The 17,012-nt window shown below is 34.8% G+C and overlaps 1 protein-coding gene across 1 annotated transcript; it reads left to right on the top strand.

Annotated features, from left to right (window-relative positions):
- The first annotated feature begins 368 nt into the window (after positions 1 to 368).
- Positions 369 to 16,674, top strand: LOC142550028 (uncharacterized). The gene is made up of 5 exons (XM_075659269.1): positions 369 to 446; positions 13,958 to 14,242; positions 14,349 to 14,453; positions 14,546 to 14,797; positions 16,507 to 16,674. Exons 2-5 carry the CDS (start codon positions 14,063 to 14,065, stop codon positions 16,672 to 16,674), a joined length of 705 nt encoding a protein of 234 aa, XP_075515384.1. The 5' UTR covers positions 369 to 446; positions 13,958 to 14,062.
- Positions 16,675 to 17,012: the final 338 nt, after the last annotated feature.

Below are 17,012 nucleotides of genomic sequence, written 5' to 3'. Positions count from 1 at the left end.
CAATTCTAGACGCGAAGAACGTTGGCAGAGAGACGGGGAAGCCTTGTTTGCACTACAACAAAAAAGGCTTTTCGCAGCGCACTATAGAGGCACGCCGTTAATAGTATTATTAACAGCATGCATGTTTATGTGCGCTGTTAATATAAAAAAAATTTAAAAAACTCGTGTCTAGACATTAACGGCGTACATTAATTGCACGCCGTCAATATTATTATTTATGGCATGGATATTATTGCACGATGTGAAAAATGGGCACCCAATTTCATTTCGCGCAATTTTTATTCCCATGCCCCGCTTTTTTACTTCTTTTCTATGAACCACTTTCTCTTTGCCAAAACCCTTCGCCGCCTCTAACTTCCCGCCATCTTCCGCCACCACCTCCTCCTCACCAACGCCGCCTCTGTCTCTAGTGTTTATTTCAGTAATCAAATGCCTTATTCTGAAAGGTAAGCGACCATCCTTGCATGATTATGTAATATATGTGTGTCAATTGCAAATGAATAATATTTTTTTTTGGAAAATTTCTATGTATAGTTACAGTGGTCGAAAGGGTAGGATTCTTACCATCTGATAATGTGTTTCATTGACTTGTTTATACCTGGTAAAAAGTATTTGTTTTCATAGATATTTTGGCCTGTGATTTTGGGTTAACATTTGTCAAGGAATGCCCAATTCTCTGTTCTTGAAGGTCCGCGTGCTGGGCATCTTTGGGATGCTTCAAAACTAAATTCTCCAATGCGCTGTAATAACTCGTGTTCTAAGAATGTTAACACCGATGAATTAAATCGAGTTAGGTTTTAAGACCAAGCGGAAAATACTCGAAGTAATCATTCGTGAATAAAGTTGTTATATTTGAAAACGATTTAACTTATGTAAACTGAATAATTGAAATGACGGAGATCAGTTTTCGCATACATCAGTTTAGTTATGGTGAAAACTGAACTGATGGATACTCTTGCTGATCCAAGCAGTTTGAAAACAACAGTTAATCAGTTAAATACACAAGATATGTTTATAGATGTTCGGAGACTTCAACTGCTCCTACGTCACCCATTATACCAACTCGGGTAGGATTCACTAGAAGACTTTGATTTGTACAACTACTTGTACAAACCCACCAAGCTTAGGACTTACCCACTGCCTAACTGAACTCCTAGTCTAGACTGAAGGCAGAACTTTTCAGCCAACACTTCTTTAACGTCTATGTGTCAAATACTACATACACAAGTTTAATGTCTTTTTGCAAGACTGTATTTGGGTGGTGGTGAGTCTGTTCGTGTGTCAGAACTGAACAAGAGTGTTCTCACACACTGAGGGAAATAAGCTTCTAAACTAAGCTGATATGACTGTGAAGAGTTCCCTCTGGGTTGATTGCTTCTGATAGCTGATGTGCAATATGCGTGCCCTTTCTTTCTTCACACTCTCTTGAGTTGCTCTATCTTGTTGTTCTTTTGTCTTCACTGATCTTCATCTTCCATTTATAGGCGCAAAGATAGATCGTACAGTGAGACTCAATATTGTGTCTGTTGCATTTTGAATTCCTTCCTTGGACTTTGTGCCTCGACTTTTCGACTGCCCTTCTAAAACATTTTGTCTTTAATGTTCTGATGCAACGTTCATTATTGTCCTTTGACAGGACAATTTCTTTGTACCTTTGTGCATAGCTGGAATCCACTAGAATGTGCTTGTCTTGATCTACAACTGAAAGATTCTAACTGATGCTTCGAACTAGTCAACTGAACTGATCTTCAATTGGGGTGGTGAAATCAGTTGACTCGTCAGTTGAACTGATTTCACTCTCGTACAGTTGAAATGGTCAGTTGGGCTCTCCATCAGTTGAATACCCCTTCGGCTAGCCAGGCTTCTGAGATTCTCCTGCTGAACCACCTATCAACTGCACAATCAGCTGAACTACTCATTTGACGTAACAGTTCGACTGATTCAGTTTGTGCGATCAGTTGGGTCTTTAATTTGCGATATAAACAGCTCGTAACCGATCCTAGCTTCTGCACACTAAGGTAGATTATCATTAACAAAAAATAACAAGTTTTGTTAACATCAAAATCAAGATTGCAAACTTGAAAAGTTCCAACAATCCCCCTTTTTTGATGATCACAAAACTTGAGCAGTAAAGAACAATATATTCAATTCAAGGGTTAGTCCATTCAAACATCGTTAAAAGCTCCTCCTCACGAACTGAATTACAGACGGCTTGAAAAACAATTTTACAGTTTGGGGAATAAAAGAAAACTCTTCCTTAAAAACTGAATTGAAAACGGGTTAAAAACAAAATTATATATGCTCAGTTGGCAAATTTTAATCACTTCAAATATATATCAATTAAATCACATTGAAACTCAACTGGATAAACATGATGTTTATTTATTCAAATGAACTTCCTTGTATTTTACATTTCAATACATTAGAAAGGAAAATTGCTACTACAATAGCTTTTTTAAATAACATCGGTTATCAGTCAGTTTGTGTATGACAAAACTGGATACTTCAGCAACTGGTTGCCTTTATCATTTGAACAGCTGCCTGGTTGTGAGTTCAATTTGCTAGAGAAACAAGTTAAATTGCCTTGAACTTGATTTCTTTGCAGGCAAACTGGTCGAGTAGACTCAAATTAACTCAACTGATGATGAATCACATTGATCTGATATATCAATAAAGTGACGATATATTACTGATGATTAACCTCCACTTTAATCATCCAACATCCCAGTATGGCTAAGCTTCATTTATATGTCAGCCGAACTGGTTTGCTCGCAACTGAAATCTTGTTCACTAAACAATTTAGCTGTGCATCTTGGCAAATGAAGCTCAGTACCTGCAGGCTGATTAAAACCCAAAGCTAGGAGTCTAGAAAAATGGCGACAAGATTAGTTGCAGTGTCAATCCTCTCAATTCTTCGCTTATGAGCGATATATAATTATTTTCGAACTTTTTTGAAAATAGTATAAAGTACTTTTAAATAGCATTTAAAAATATTATTAAGTAAGATAATTTCAAACACAGTTTTCTTCAAATGTTCTTCTTAGAACAGCTAGCTCTGATACCAATTGAAGGACCGTGTGTTGGGCATCTTTGGGATGCTTCAAACACTTAATTCTCAATGAGCTGCAATAGGTCGTGTTATAAGAATGTTAACACCGTTGAATTAAATCGAGTTTGGTTTTAAGACCAAGCGGAAAATACTTGAAGTAATCCTTCGTGAACAAAGCTGTTATATTTGAAAACGATTTAACTTATGTAAACTGAATAACTGAAATGAGGGAGATCAGTTTTCGTATACATCAGTTCAGTTATGGTAAAAACTGAATTGACGGATACTCTTGTTGATCCAAAAATTTTGAAAACAACAGTTAATCAGTTAAATACACAAGATATGTTTATGGATGCTCGGAGACTTAAAATGCTCCATCACCCCTTCTACCACCTCGGGTAGGATTCTCTAGAAGACTTTGATTTGTACAACTATTTGTACAAACCCACCCAGCTTAGGACTTACCCACTGCCTAACTGAACTCCTAGTCTGGACTAAAGGCAGCACCTTCTAGCCAACACTTCTTTAACGTCTATGTTTCAAATACTACATACACAATTTTAATGTCTTTTTGCAAGACTGTACTTGGGTGGTGGTGAGTGTGTTCTTGTGTGAGAACTGAACAAAAGTGCTCTCACACACTGAGGGAAATAAGCTTCTAAACTAAGCTGATATGACTGTGAAGATTTTCCTCTGGGCTGATTGCTTCTGATAGCTGATGTGCAATATGCGTGCCCTTTCTTTCTTCACACTCTCTTGAGTTGCTCTCTCTTGTTGTTCTTTTGTCTTCACTGATCTTCATCTTCCATTTATAGGCGCGAAGATAGATCGTACAGTGAGACTCAATTATTGTGTCCGTTGCATTTTGAATTCATTCCTTGGACTTTGTGTCTCGATTTTTCGACTCTCTTTTTGAAATGTTTTGTCTTTAATGCTTTGATAAAACGTTCATTATTGTCCTTTGACTGGACAACTGCTTTGTATCTTTGTGCATAGCTGGAATCCACTAGAATGAGCTTGTCTTGATCTACAACTGAAAGATTCTAACTGATGCTTCGAACTAGTCAGCTGAACTGATCTTCAGTTGGGCTGGTGAAATCAGTTGACTCGTCAATTGAACTGATTTCACTCTCGTTCAATTGAAATGGTCAGTTGGGCTCTCCATCAGCTGAACACTCCTTTGGCTGGCCAGGCTTCTGAGGTTCTCCTGCTAAACCACCTATCAACTGGACAATCAGCTGAACTGCTCATTTGACGTAATAGTTCAAATGATTCAGTTTGTACGATCATTTGGGTCTTTAGTTTGCGATGTAAACAGCTCGTAACCGATCCTAGCTTCTGCACACTAAGGTAGATTATCAGTAACACAAAATAACAAGTTTTGTTAACATCAAAATCAAGATTGCGAACTTAAAAAGTTCCAACAGTTCTTAATTTGTTTTTTCCTTTGTTTTTGTGTCTCCCGTAATATGGTGGATTTTGTTGTTTTTCATATGCAGCTTCTGGGTGACAGTTTCACATCCTCTTTATCCTACAAAGCTAAATATCACCAATGTTCCTACATATGGGTAAGCTGATGGTATCTCTTCGTTTATCTTAAGATTGAAATTTAACCATTAGATGTAAGTGACATTGTATTTGCTCAATCCTATTTATGTAGGAATCCATTGAAAGAAAATTTCCAGTGTTGACGCATCTATGCTATTCTGCTATTTCCAGTGTTGATGCATCTCTGCCGTTCGGAGCCATCGCCGGACTGACCAATTCATACTGTCTTGCCACTATTGGTGGTTCTGAGAACTTCTACACGTATTTGTTTCCATTGCACCAAAAATTTTATTTTTTGGGTTTTTTCTTGTGTGGCATTTCACTTTATCTATGGTTTTTGTTTGGTCGCATCATTTTTGAATCCAAATTGGCTGATGTCATTCTGAGGGTTAAGACCTCCATTGCAGGCACTAGAATAATCGGACGGCTATGTGTTGGTGAGCTTGTGTTCTGTACAATTTTCAGTGCACCATATCAATGAGAATAATGTAATTTGATTTTGGTGGTGGTGTTTCTTTATACTCGGATGATGTACTGTGCTCCAATTTTAATTCAAGATTACTTGATAGATCTCTTTAATGTTTCTCATGTTTTTGGGAGAGGGTAAGCTTTGCTTGTCTTTTTCCTGAGTTACTTTTTGTGTAATCTTCTATTTTAAACTTTTGAAGCCATAATCATTATATTTTACTATAACTCTGTGAGCGGTCATGAGTCCATTTTAATGTTCTTTAGTTGAACTAACAATTTCTTGTGCTCATTACCAAAGTCATATTTGGTTTAAAGTTCAAATTAGAGGAGCCGATGAAAAGAAAAAGTTTACGTGCATGTTACCCAGAAATTTAGACATTCTCCACACCTAAACTAAAATTCTGGTGCCATACCTAGCTAGGAAGATTATTACGTCTAAAAAGTGTTGTATAAAACTTCCATTTTGTCATGTCCTTGAAAGATCTTTGTACTGGTTAGCAAGGATCATTTTCTTCTTTGATCATTGTTATGATTACTTATTTTATGGCATGGTTTTTATTTTCTTGTAGAAAATTTGTTGTGAATTTATTTAATTCACACAATTTTGATATAAATTCAAGTTGTCCATAAATTATAATTAATCATACGAGTTAATGTCTTTTATCACCATTTCTTTGTAGACCCTTTGTTGTTAATTTATTTTGCTATAATTATGACATGATATAGTAGTAGTATAATTAGTTTATATAAATGAACATAGACAGAATACTATGAACACTTACTTATACAAGGGGTATTGCTTGGACTAGCTAACACTGCTGGAGTTCTGAAGTGTGCTCAATCTGTGTGCAGGTATAAATATTAATTGTGTGTATTATTTTGACATGGATGATAAATACTACTTTGACACGTGATTTTTATTTGTTTAAAATATAATGATGTATGAATAAGTTTTTTGTATTTAAGTTTTTTTTATTTATTATGTGGTGTTCTCTTATTGATAAAATCTCATAATTATTACATACAAATGAAAAAGGTTTGTTCACGAGATGGATAAGGAATGGATACATCTGCCTTCTAGGTTTGTACCAGAGTATGAATAAGGGGTAAAAAAATTTATAGCACAAGCTAGGAACTATGCAAAAACACGTGAAGTAATCTTATGTCCTTGCAAGCGTTGTAAAAATAAGAAGTATATGAAATTTGACCAATTTTACGACCACTTAATTATTAAGGGGTTCAATCCTTCTTACATTATTTGGGTCTTCCATGGTGAAACTTATAACTCACAATATAAAGCTGAAGGTAGTTCATGAGGAGTTCAGAAAGAGGACGAAAGTAGAGAGGCATATCACTTATATAAGGATGTTTTTTTGTCGGAAAAAGAGGTTGGACACACTATATCCGAGGCAAAGGATTATGAGTTTGATGATTTATTAAAAGATGCGGAAACTCTCTCTTCCCTAGTTGTACATCTTACACAAAGTTGTCGGCAGTCGTCACACTATATAATTACAAGTCTACTAATGGTCACACAGACAATAGTTTCAATGAGCTCCTTACGATTTTAGGTGATATGCTTCCAGAAAACAACACACTTCCAGAAACTGTTTACACGATGAGAAAGTTGTTGAAACCATTTGATTTATGATATGATAAGATTCATGCTTACCCAAACGATTGTTGTCTATTTAGAAAGGAGCTTCAAGATCTGGACTCGTGTCCAAAGTGTGGATCCTCAAGATGGTTGATAGACAAAGTCACCGCCAAAGTTTGTAAAGGAGTTCCTGAAAAGGTCCTACGGTATTTTCCAGTGATACGAAGACTGAAAAGGATGTTTAAGTCAAAAGAAAAGGCTGAAGAGTTGATTTGGCACTCCAAACACAAAAGTCAAGATCATGCGATGCGTCATCCAGTTGATTCAGTAGCTTGGGATACTGTTGGGTGCAATAATGATCTTTGCTTGGTAGAGCGATCGAACCGTGGTGCTTGAGCTGCTGTGCGGTTTAAAAGATTTGAGTTTCACCATTACCACCAGCTATAGCTTTTAGTAAAGCGGTAAACACTCGGTCCTTCAATTGGTATCAGAACCAAGGTCACGGGTTCAATTTCCATTAATTGCAAGAAGTGCAATTATTGGAAGGAAGATTGTTGGGTACAATAATTGTCTCTGCTTGGTAGAGAGATCAAACCGTGGTGCTTGAGCTGTTGTGCGGTTGAAAAGATTTGAGTTGCACCATCACCACCAGCTATAGCTTTTTGTAAAGCGGTAAGTACTCAGTCCTTCAGATACAATAGTTCATAAGTGGCCTGATTTTGCATCAGATCCTAGAAATCTCCGCCTTGGTCTTGCAACAGATGGATTCAACCCTTGGTGACCTTAGTTCCAGATATAGTTGCTGGCCAGTTATTTTGGTCAATTATAACCTTCCTCCATTGTTGTGCATGGAAAAGGAAAATCTTATGCTGACATTACTGATTCCATGTCCGAAGCAATCGGGAAATGATATAGATGTATACTTGGAACCCCTTGTGGAGGATTTGAAGGAGTTTTGGGAAACCGTTGTGGAGGCGTATGCTGCATTTAGCAAGTCAATGTTCAATCTGAAGGCTATTTTGATGTGGACAATCAGTTATTTTCCAGCTTATGGAAATCTAGTTGGATGTGCCACAAAAGGGAAACTCGGTTGCCCAATATGTTGTGAAGAAATATGTTCTATGTGGCTTAAATATAGTAGAAAGTTTGCATACCTAGGCCACAAGAGATTTTTTGCTCCTAATCATCCATTTCGTCAGGAAAAAAAAGTGGTTTAATGTGAAAAAAGAGAGTAAAGTGAAACCTAGACCTTTGAATTGGTTATAAATTACCGGTGCATTGAAAGATATTGAAAATGACTGGGATTAAAAAGCAAAAAGGTGAGACTGTCAACACTTTGAGGAAAAAGAGGAAGAAGCAAGATAGTTCAAAAGAGGTACAAAAACCAGTTCAAAGGTGGAAGAAAAAGTCAATTTTTTTTTATTTGCCATATTGGAGTGTAAGTTATTTTGCACTCTATTCATTAGTTTTTGCAAATTTTTTATTTTTTGTTCCTAAATTGTTAGAAATATTCTGAACTAACACTATGAAACTCGTTGATGGTTATCTTTACGGCCTCGTGCTACATCATAACTTAGATGTGATGCATGTTGAAAAGAATGTCTGCGAGAATATCATAGGCACATTGTTAAACCTGAAGAAAAAATCCAAAGATGGTGTGAATGCTCGCCAAGATTTGGTACACATAAAAATTAGACAAGATTTACATCCTCAAGAAAAATGAGAAAATAAATATCATTTACCTGCTGCCACATACATACTGTCTAAAAAAGAAATAGATGTATTTTGCTCTAGGTTTAAGAAAATAAAGTTACCCGATGGATATAGCTCAAATATCGGTAACTGTGTTTCTGTAGAAGAGCGTAAGCTTATTGGGCTGAAATCTCATGAGTGTCATGTTCTGATGCAACAATTGCTATCAGTAGCATATCGAGATCTTCTACCGAAAGGTCCACGCAATGCTATATTTCTGTTGGGTGCATTTTACAATGAATTATGTCAAAGAGTATTAGACAGGAACCGTTTAGAACAACTCAAGGAGAATATTGTTGAAATTCTATGCATGTTGGAAAGTTATTTTCCACCCACTTTCTTTATCGTCTCGGTACACTTGACAATTCATTTAGCAAGAGAGGCTCACTTTTGTTGGCTAGTCCGATTCCATTGGATGTATCCATTTGAAAGGTATTAAGTAATCATTAATCTTTTTGACAAATTTTATATTATAAAAAGATTTAGATTTTGCTATCGACACTTCTTTCATGTGAATTTTGCTTTGTGATTTAGATTTATGAAAATACTAAAAGGGTATATGAAGAACCGGGCAAGACCAGAAGATTGTATAGTTGAGTGTTACCTCGCAGAAGAACGAATGTCATTTTGTAGTGCTTATATAAAAAATGCTTCTAGTATTGGTGTTCGTTCTAATAGGAACGATGATTTGGAAGATGGGTTATTAGAAGGTAGCCCAATTTCTAAAGGGAAAGAAAAGATTTTAGAGGATCACGTGTTACAAGCTGCACATCGATATGTGTTGTTCAATACTGCAGAAGTTGAACCTTACTTACAGTGAGTGTAGTTAGTTTCATACTGTTAGTCTTGATTTATTACATATCTTGTGTATTCTAACATCTTCATTCAATGATTTTAATTAGGATGCATATTGACGAGCTTAAAAAAATAGATCATCGTTTCATAAGTAATGAAACGTTGTTACAAAAGCAACATATGGAAACATTTGCTGAATGGTTATCAAAACAGGATCATGTTAACTCTTCAGACCGAATTCAATGGCTATCACATGGTCCAAGAAAGCACGTTACATCTTATACGGGATATATTGTAAATGGACATCGGTTCCACACAATTGATGTTGGAAGGATCGACACAAGATAATGGTGTTTCAATTGAAGCTGATACTGTTTGTCCATCTAATGCTAATGACAATTCACATACAGTAGGAAGACTATCATACTATGGGGTTATACGAGATAATGTTTTGCTAGACTACTATTCTTTCAAAGTGCCTGTTGATAGGATCAGTTGGTAGGTGAAAGATTGTTTAGAAGAGGGGGTTGAATAAACACTTGACAATTTTACAACTTTTTTCGAATAATGAGTTAGTTTATTGATAAACTGAACTCGAGAATCTTGTTTGTCGATATCGATCAGTTAACTAATGAAAGTGCGGAAATAAACTGATTGATAGATTGAATAAAACTGAAATAAGAAGACACAAGAATTTGTGGATGTTCGGAGATTTCAATCACTCCTACGTCACCCATTCTATCTCGAAGATAGGTTATTCACTAAAAGATTTTGATCAATACAAACAGTTTTATATACCCACTTCAGTTTTGGACTTAACAATGCCAAACTGAAACTCTTAGTTACAACACAATTTACTGTATTCAACTGAACTGAAATTACTTAGCACAACTGATCTTTTCAATATCAAATATTACAACAATAAATGTTCGTGCTTGTAAGCTCGAAGTATACCCTTGAAAGCTATTGATATGAACAATATGCGTGAGCTTTGAAATCCTTTTTGAATATACACAGAAAGCTTGTGAAGATATTTCAGCAGAATAACAGCTCGGTTGAATGAATGGTTTTTCGATATTTTCTCAACTGCTCTTCTCTGCTATTTATAGGCTTCGCTTCCAGCGATAACAATGAATGCGATTTGAATCTTTCTATCCGTTGTTTCCCACGTCAACATTTATCTGACAGTCGTACACTGTAGCATTTCTGAAATGCGGCGCTCCTACTGCTTTTTGTACAATCTGTCGGTGGTTGAGCTACGTCTTTTTCACTGATGACGTGTATTCCTTTCAGCCGATAGGATAAGCTGATTGCTCTCAACTGATTGTAGTGTAACTGATCAGTTTCCAACTGATCATCCAGTTACCTACGTAGTTCAGTTAGCTAGTTCAGTTGCCTTTGATTATCTGCGCACTAATCTTCAGTTATAGACAACCGATAGTTTGCGTATTTTAAATCACTATCTTTCAATCTTCTTGATCAGTTAGTTCAATCTTTTGGACGCTCAGTTTTTCAAACTTCCGAAATTTAGTTTCCAACACCTGTTTTTAGGTGTGATTGGGCCAATCTTGGAACTGATATCAAAATTGAAGATGGTTTTACACTGGTCAATTTACACCAAGGACTAAAAACTTTGAAAGCGATCCTTTCAGTTTTAGCATCACAAGCAAAGCAAGTATTCTATTCTTGGGACAATGATGAAACAAATTGGTATGTGTTGTTAAAAACGTCGTCTCGAGGTATTCATAACATGAATGTGCTTGAAGAAGATGCTTATACGTCATTAACACCTCTTGATGTGTCCCTACTTGAGATTAACATTACTGAGAAAGAACTGTACTCAAGGAATGAGTGTGAGGGAATCGATGTGACTGAGACTTGACTGAAATTTTCAGCAATAGATTTTATATTTATTTATTTTGATTTATACATGTTTTTTCTAAAGTTACGTAACTTAAATATATTTGTTTGCTTGTTTATTTTTAGTGATGCATCATGTCATATTATATGTTTATCAGGTCATTAAATAACATTCAAAAGATGAGAAAAATGGTAAAAACGTAGCAAAGGATTTGTAGATGAAATTCAGGTGAGACATTAAATCTTGTTTTATTTTACTAAAGCACACTAGTATATTTCAATGTATCTTTTTTCCATTTTACAGGAAAATATATCTGATAGGTTATCGAGAATGGATTCTAACAATTCAGCTAGTTCATCACATGATTTGCATGGTAAAGAACCAACTGATGATGAGAAAACAAATAAGAAAAAAGGACGGGGTGCATCAAAGTTGAAAATGGTTAGTGGCCAAGACAAGTGTAAAGAGCTGGAGCGTAATGAGTTTGGACAGCCGGTTGGTGATAATTCAGTGATGTACGCTTTTTTCCTAGGTTGCATGATAAAAGAATTTGTGCCTTATACATTAGATGGATGGAATGACATAAGCGAAGAAGTGAAGTATAGGATGTGCAGCTATCTTCAAGTAATATAGTTAGTTACTTAATTTTTCATTTCCATTTTCATAACAAAATGTAGACATATTTTCTTGTTATTTAATGTACAACTGACTTACAAAATTGAGGATTGTGAAAAGAAATCAATTTTTCGAAAATTGGCTAAATTGTGGCGCGATAGGAAATCCAAATTGCAAATACTCGTACAAGAAGCTAATACAAGTCGAATGGCTTCATGAGATCTCAATCTTTTGAAGCCTGAATTTATGGACCAAAATCAGTGGGACTTGTTTGTACAGAGGACATTATCACCCAACTTTCAAATAAGAATTTTTCTGGACTCTTTTATGGTTACTTAGTACATTTGCTTTACCTTTCAATTTGTTGGTACTATTTAGATCTTTGTGGTTAATGTATTATGTAGTTGCCCCCTCGAGACTGCTTGTCACATACATTATTTGCCACACACGGGACATCTGGCCTTTCTCTCTGTTTCTCTCTGTTCTTTAGGCACCATTTTCTTTCTTTTTCATTTTTGTATAATGATTTGATTATTTATTAAGTGCATTTTGATCTTGCGATTTAATTATATAGTTATGCTTTTCAATTTAAATTATTATTCGGTTTTGTATTTTGATCGAGACTTTCATCTTAAACTTAAAATCTTGATACAAATGAACTATAATGTATTGAATTTCCTTGAATCCTATATTTTGGTTGTGTTGCTTTTGTTGGGCAAGAGACTACTAAGTTTTAATCTTTTGAACAGTTTGATTATGCGATTTTAACTAATCTCAGGAAAAGAGTGAAAGATTTAGAGCTATGAGGAAAAAATAAGATCACATTCACACAATGAGCCGGAGAGGTTATACTCGTTTGACTCATATTATGATAAATTTTTTATTTTTTTATAATTTATGTAATTAGTAATGATATATACATCTTGAATTATGTTCTAACGATTTTGTATATATTTCTATATTAAAAGAAAAGAGAAGCCCATCAGATACAAAAATTACGAGATTCGCAAGTTTGGATTGAAGGTCACAAGAAAAAAATGGGGAGCCTAGTACTCAAGGTGTTGGAGAGAAAATAGTAATAAATTAAATATTTTATTTTTAAAATATTAAACACGATTTTCCAAAAGATTTAACAGCCATAGCTTTTATCAGCTAAAATTCTATATTCTAGTAAACCTCTTATTGAGAAGATAATTAAATTTTTTCACCAAAATCAAAAGTTCTTACCAGAATCGGGTGATGCATGCGGGTGATTGTTATGATAGTTGTTGGTTATTACAATTGCAACAGAAAGAGTTGGTTGAATGTACTTAGATGCTCTAGAGTCTAGGCGATGAAATGATCTCTGCATGCGATATTTGTGTGAAAATACTCGAATAAGCTGATGTGTATAAACTATTTATAACAAATACTAGCTTTCTTTAGTATTCAATTCCTTGCCCTGAATTTACTCAAACAAATATTCTTTGAATATCAACCAATAAATAGGGACTGCATTACATAATTGGTGAATGCATTACATAAAGTTCAATTTAATTGGTGACTGCATTACATAATTGCTATCAGTAATTGGTGAATGCATTACATAAAGTTCAATTTAATTCTTGAAAATTTGTTTGATGTCCTTATTTTGTTGAATATAACAAGTTTGAAGAGCTCTCTATTATAGAAACATCAATTTAATTTGGGAAAATTCAGTCACTCATCTAATTTATTTATGCTGTCCTAAACATATTTTGTCAGCTATCACGATTTAGACTCAAATTAGGAATGCACCTAAATAAAATTATCTTCACAGGAGTTGAGTCCCTTTGTAAATCACTTATTGTCACATTTGTATATTTTCACATTGTTGAGAATATATGATATGAGGACGAAGTTGTAACTCTGAAATTTGTTTCTTTTCGTGGGGTTAACCTTATGATTTTTCACTTTATTTGATCACTGCTCACAACTTTCGAAATGTCAATTACTTGATTACTAATCTTATTATAAATGCTTACTCATATTATATCATGATAAAGAATTTCATAATTGGCAACATGATCAATCCGTGAATAGGCCTTTGCCTCTCTCTAGGAGGTAATGTGTACTGGATGTACGTAATTTGGGTTATCTTACACAGAGCTTTAGTGGTTTTGGTGGTCTTCTAGTAGCAACGAAGCTTCATTATCTGTTTTTCTATATTATGGGAATGGAGAGTGCATTATCTGTTATTTCAAATCCCCTTCTCGGTTTTATCGTGTTTGCTCATAATTTTTTTTTTTTGCAGAAAGAAATACAAGAATGTCCACCTGAATCTCAAAACACAACTAACATTGTTGATGATGCAATTAGCCTTGTGTTTGGCAAGGAAGCTCAGGGTAGAGTGCGCGGAATGAGTTTCAGAGTTACACCATCAAAAGTTGGAGCTTCTGTGAAACAAAATGGAACTGTTCAACAACTTCAAACTATGGTACAAAGCCTTCAACAACAAATGCAACAAAATCAGCTAGAAATGCAAGAAATGAGATCCATGTTTTTACAAAGTATGAATCAACAAAATCAGCAAGAACAGGTTAGTAAGTAAACAACATATAAAAAATATTTGGTATATATACAAACTTAAATGCTTTTGAATTATCATGATTACATCGCTTGACATGATTTGATTGTAAAATTAGGTTGCTATTGGTGGCATTTGTAGCGGTATTGGGAATGAAGTTAGTAGTAATGGTGATATCGATATTGGTGTCAAGAAAAATGGTAATTTTGATAATGTTTCTCAGGTAATTATATTTAAATTATGTATTTTTAAATCGCAAAATTTTTACAAAAATAGACATGGTTGAATCAATAACTTTTCATTGTTTATATACAGTCAAATTTGAGGAATGTGAATCTTGGAGATATCCGTGCTAATACTAAATGTAAGCTACTTCATTGGTGTGCTGATGAATTAGTTGTTGCAGAAGGTCGAATTGCATCCACAAATCCAAACACAAAAATGCATCACTTTGTTCTTGGTAGATCTTGTTCGAAAGTTTGGGTTGATAAGGTTTTAGTGGAGAAGGTTGACCTAATTCGACCAAATGATGAAATGCAGTTTCTCGAAGACGCTATAGGAAACACGGTAGCATGGTTATCTAAATTTATAGTATTGTGTGATTGATAAATATTCTACTGATTTCCGTGTATTGAAAGTTTAATCATTGTTATATACATACCAGCTAGTTGTTACAGATTCCGTATCTTGCTTTGGATTTTCAGACTTTCTGTTTTGATATACTGAAAAAAAATGACTTTTATCAATTTTTGTTAATTAAACTTAAAGTTGCACTAAATTTTTTGTAAAATTTTGGTTTATCGTTTTGTCCATTCGATAGATTTTTTTTAACGAATTTGATTTTATCGGCTTGCAAACGAAAAATGTAGAATTTGTTTTCATCTTGCGGATATGAATATTAACAGGCGCGCTATCGATAATAGTATCCGCAGCGTGCATGTACGCGCCACGGATAATAGTATTAACGGCATGCGCATGTACGCCATGGATAAAAGTATCCGCGGCGCGCGGGCATCCGTACACCGCGGATAATCTTGAACTTTCAACATCTTGTAGTTGTGCAGCATGCAATGTGCGCCGCGGAAAAAGAATTTGCGCGCTACGAGAAGCCATTTTCGTTGTAGTGTTGCGTTTTTCCTTCCAAAAGTCGACGTGAAGTTGCTGCCCTAAAGGACGTGTGTGTTGTGTATTCGGCTGCTAGGGAGAAACCTAGGAGTCTTATGGTTTTAGGCGTGAGTTGTGTGTGGATAACTAGGGCTTAGAGGTCAAATTTTGGTTATAAATATTTGGTAGAAAATTAGGCTCAATAATCCTAGTATAATAGCTAGGCTCATTAGGCCCACTAAAAAGTAGGAAAAATATTTTGTTCGAGAAATTTTTCGAAAATACTAGCCGAGTTCCAAAAAAGTCCTTATTTTTGTCAAAAATGATTACCAGTTTAAAATACGACTCGACATGTAAAAACATCTCAAAAGGTCTCATTTTCGAAAATTACATATAAAATATACCATATATTAAATAATTAAAAATAATCATTTAATAAAATATTTTTCCTTTACAGTCTCCAGTCTCTGTTCCTCGATCGCGTCTCGAATAATCCTTAAAAACGCAGTTTTATGCATTCTAGTAGAATACCATATTTTAAACATGCAAACATGTCTATCACATTTAATTAATGTAATTTAAAATAATTTAATTAGGTATTTTCTATTCTTTTTTAGATTTACATGCAGTTGTGCTATGTTATCGCATTTTGAACCTTACACATGCCAACACATAAGTAAAAATGACTAAAAAATGAAAATAAACATCAACCTATTATACTGATAATCTACTTTGACTATTTGCAAGATAACTACGAAAATATATATGCAAAACTTAGAAGACAAAATTCATAATTTTCCTTATATTTTTTCCACATTAACATATCCAGTTTCTATATTCAACAGGTAAATTTGGAACAATTAATTAATGTTAAAATCTTTAATCACCAAAAAAAAATCTGAAAAATATTAACTGACATGTATGGGGAATGTTATTTGAAGAAGTGAGGCTCACTTTATCTAGTCTAGCCTATATATATATGACTGCAATGTGCTCCACCGAAACAAAGGTGGTGGGTGAGATAAGATTGCTTCCACATATTCATTTCCCCACTCAAAATAATCGCAAATGGAAATTGCCAAGCCACTGATAATGCGACTTTGGTTATCCAACGTCCCAATTCTAAAGAGAATAGGATCTTTAAGCCTATTGTCGCTAATGAAATTATGAAGATCAATCCCGGTCACTATGTCGCACTTCTCCTCACCACCACCTTGTATCCATCCACCTCCGCCGCCGCCGGAAACAAGAGTAGCACAAAAAACAACAACACCCCACTGCGTGTAACGCGTATTAAGCTCCTTAGGCCTACTGATATAAAATTTGACAAGTACCGTTGAGATACCCTGTCTTGAATTCTTTTACTCATATTTGATATTTCCAATGATTATTTGTCATATCTCATATAAATTATGTAGTGTAGCTCAATTCATACGACAGTTTCATCTGGCCAAAAAAGTTTTAGCAAAAGCCCATTATTATTATTATTATTATTATTAGTATTATTATATATATAAATTTTTTCCCTGTGAAATGCTTCAGGTAAAGGATGGAGGGTACAAATCAAGAAATAATAATAAAGCGCCTATAGTTTCTGCAGCATCAAAATCGAAAGCATGGCACCCGTCTTGAAGTAGTATTTCTGAAGCAGTTGGAAGCTGAATATTGCCCTTTCTTG

The sequence above is a fragment of the Primulina tabacum genome, chromosome 6, assembly GCF_025594145.1.
Source record: "Primulina tabacum isolate GXHZ01 chromosome 6, ASM2559414v2, whole genome shotgun sequence".
In the NCBI taxonomy this organism is placed as follows: domain Eukaryota; kingdom Viridiplantae; phylum Streptophyta; class Magnoliopsida; order Lamiales; family Gesneriaceae; genus Primulina; species Primulina tabacum.
The sequence above is the reverse complement of the archived record's forward strand: the minus strand, read 5'-3'. Positions and strand labels throughout refer to the sequence as shown.

Bases quoted from the DNA above. Each gene is read 5' to 3' on its own strand.
- LOC142550028 (XM_075659269.1), top strand. From the start codon at position 14,063: ATGAGTTTCAGAGTTACACCATCAAAAGTTGGAGCTTCTGTGAAACAA. The intron at 14,454-14,545 runs GTAATTATATTT...GTTTATATACAG, and splicing joins ATTTTGATAATGTTTCTCAG to TCAAATTTGAGGAATGTGAA. The intron at 14,798-16,506 runs GTAGCATGGTTA...GAAATTATGAAG, and splicing joins AAGACGCTATAGGAAACACG to ATCAATCCCGGTCACTATGT.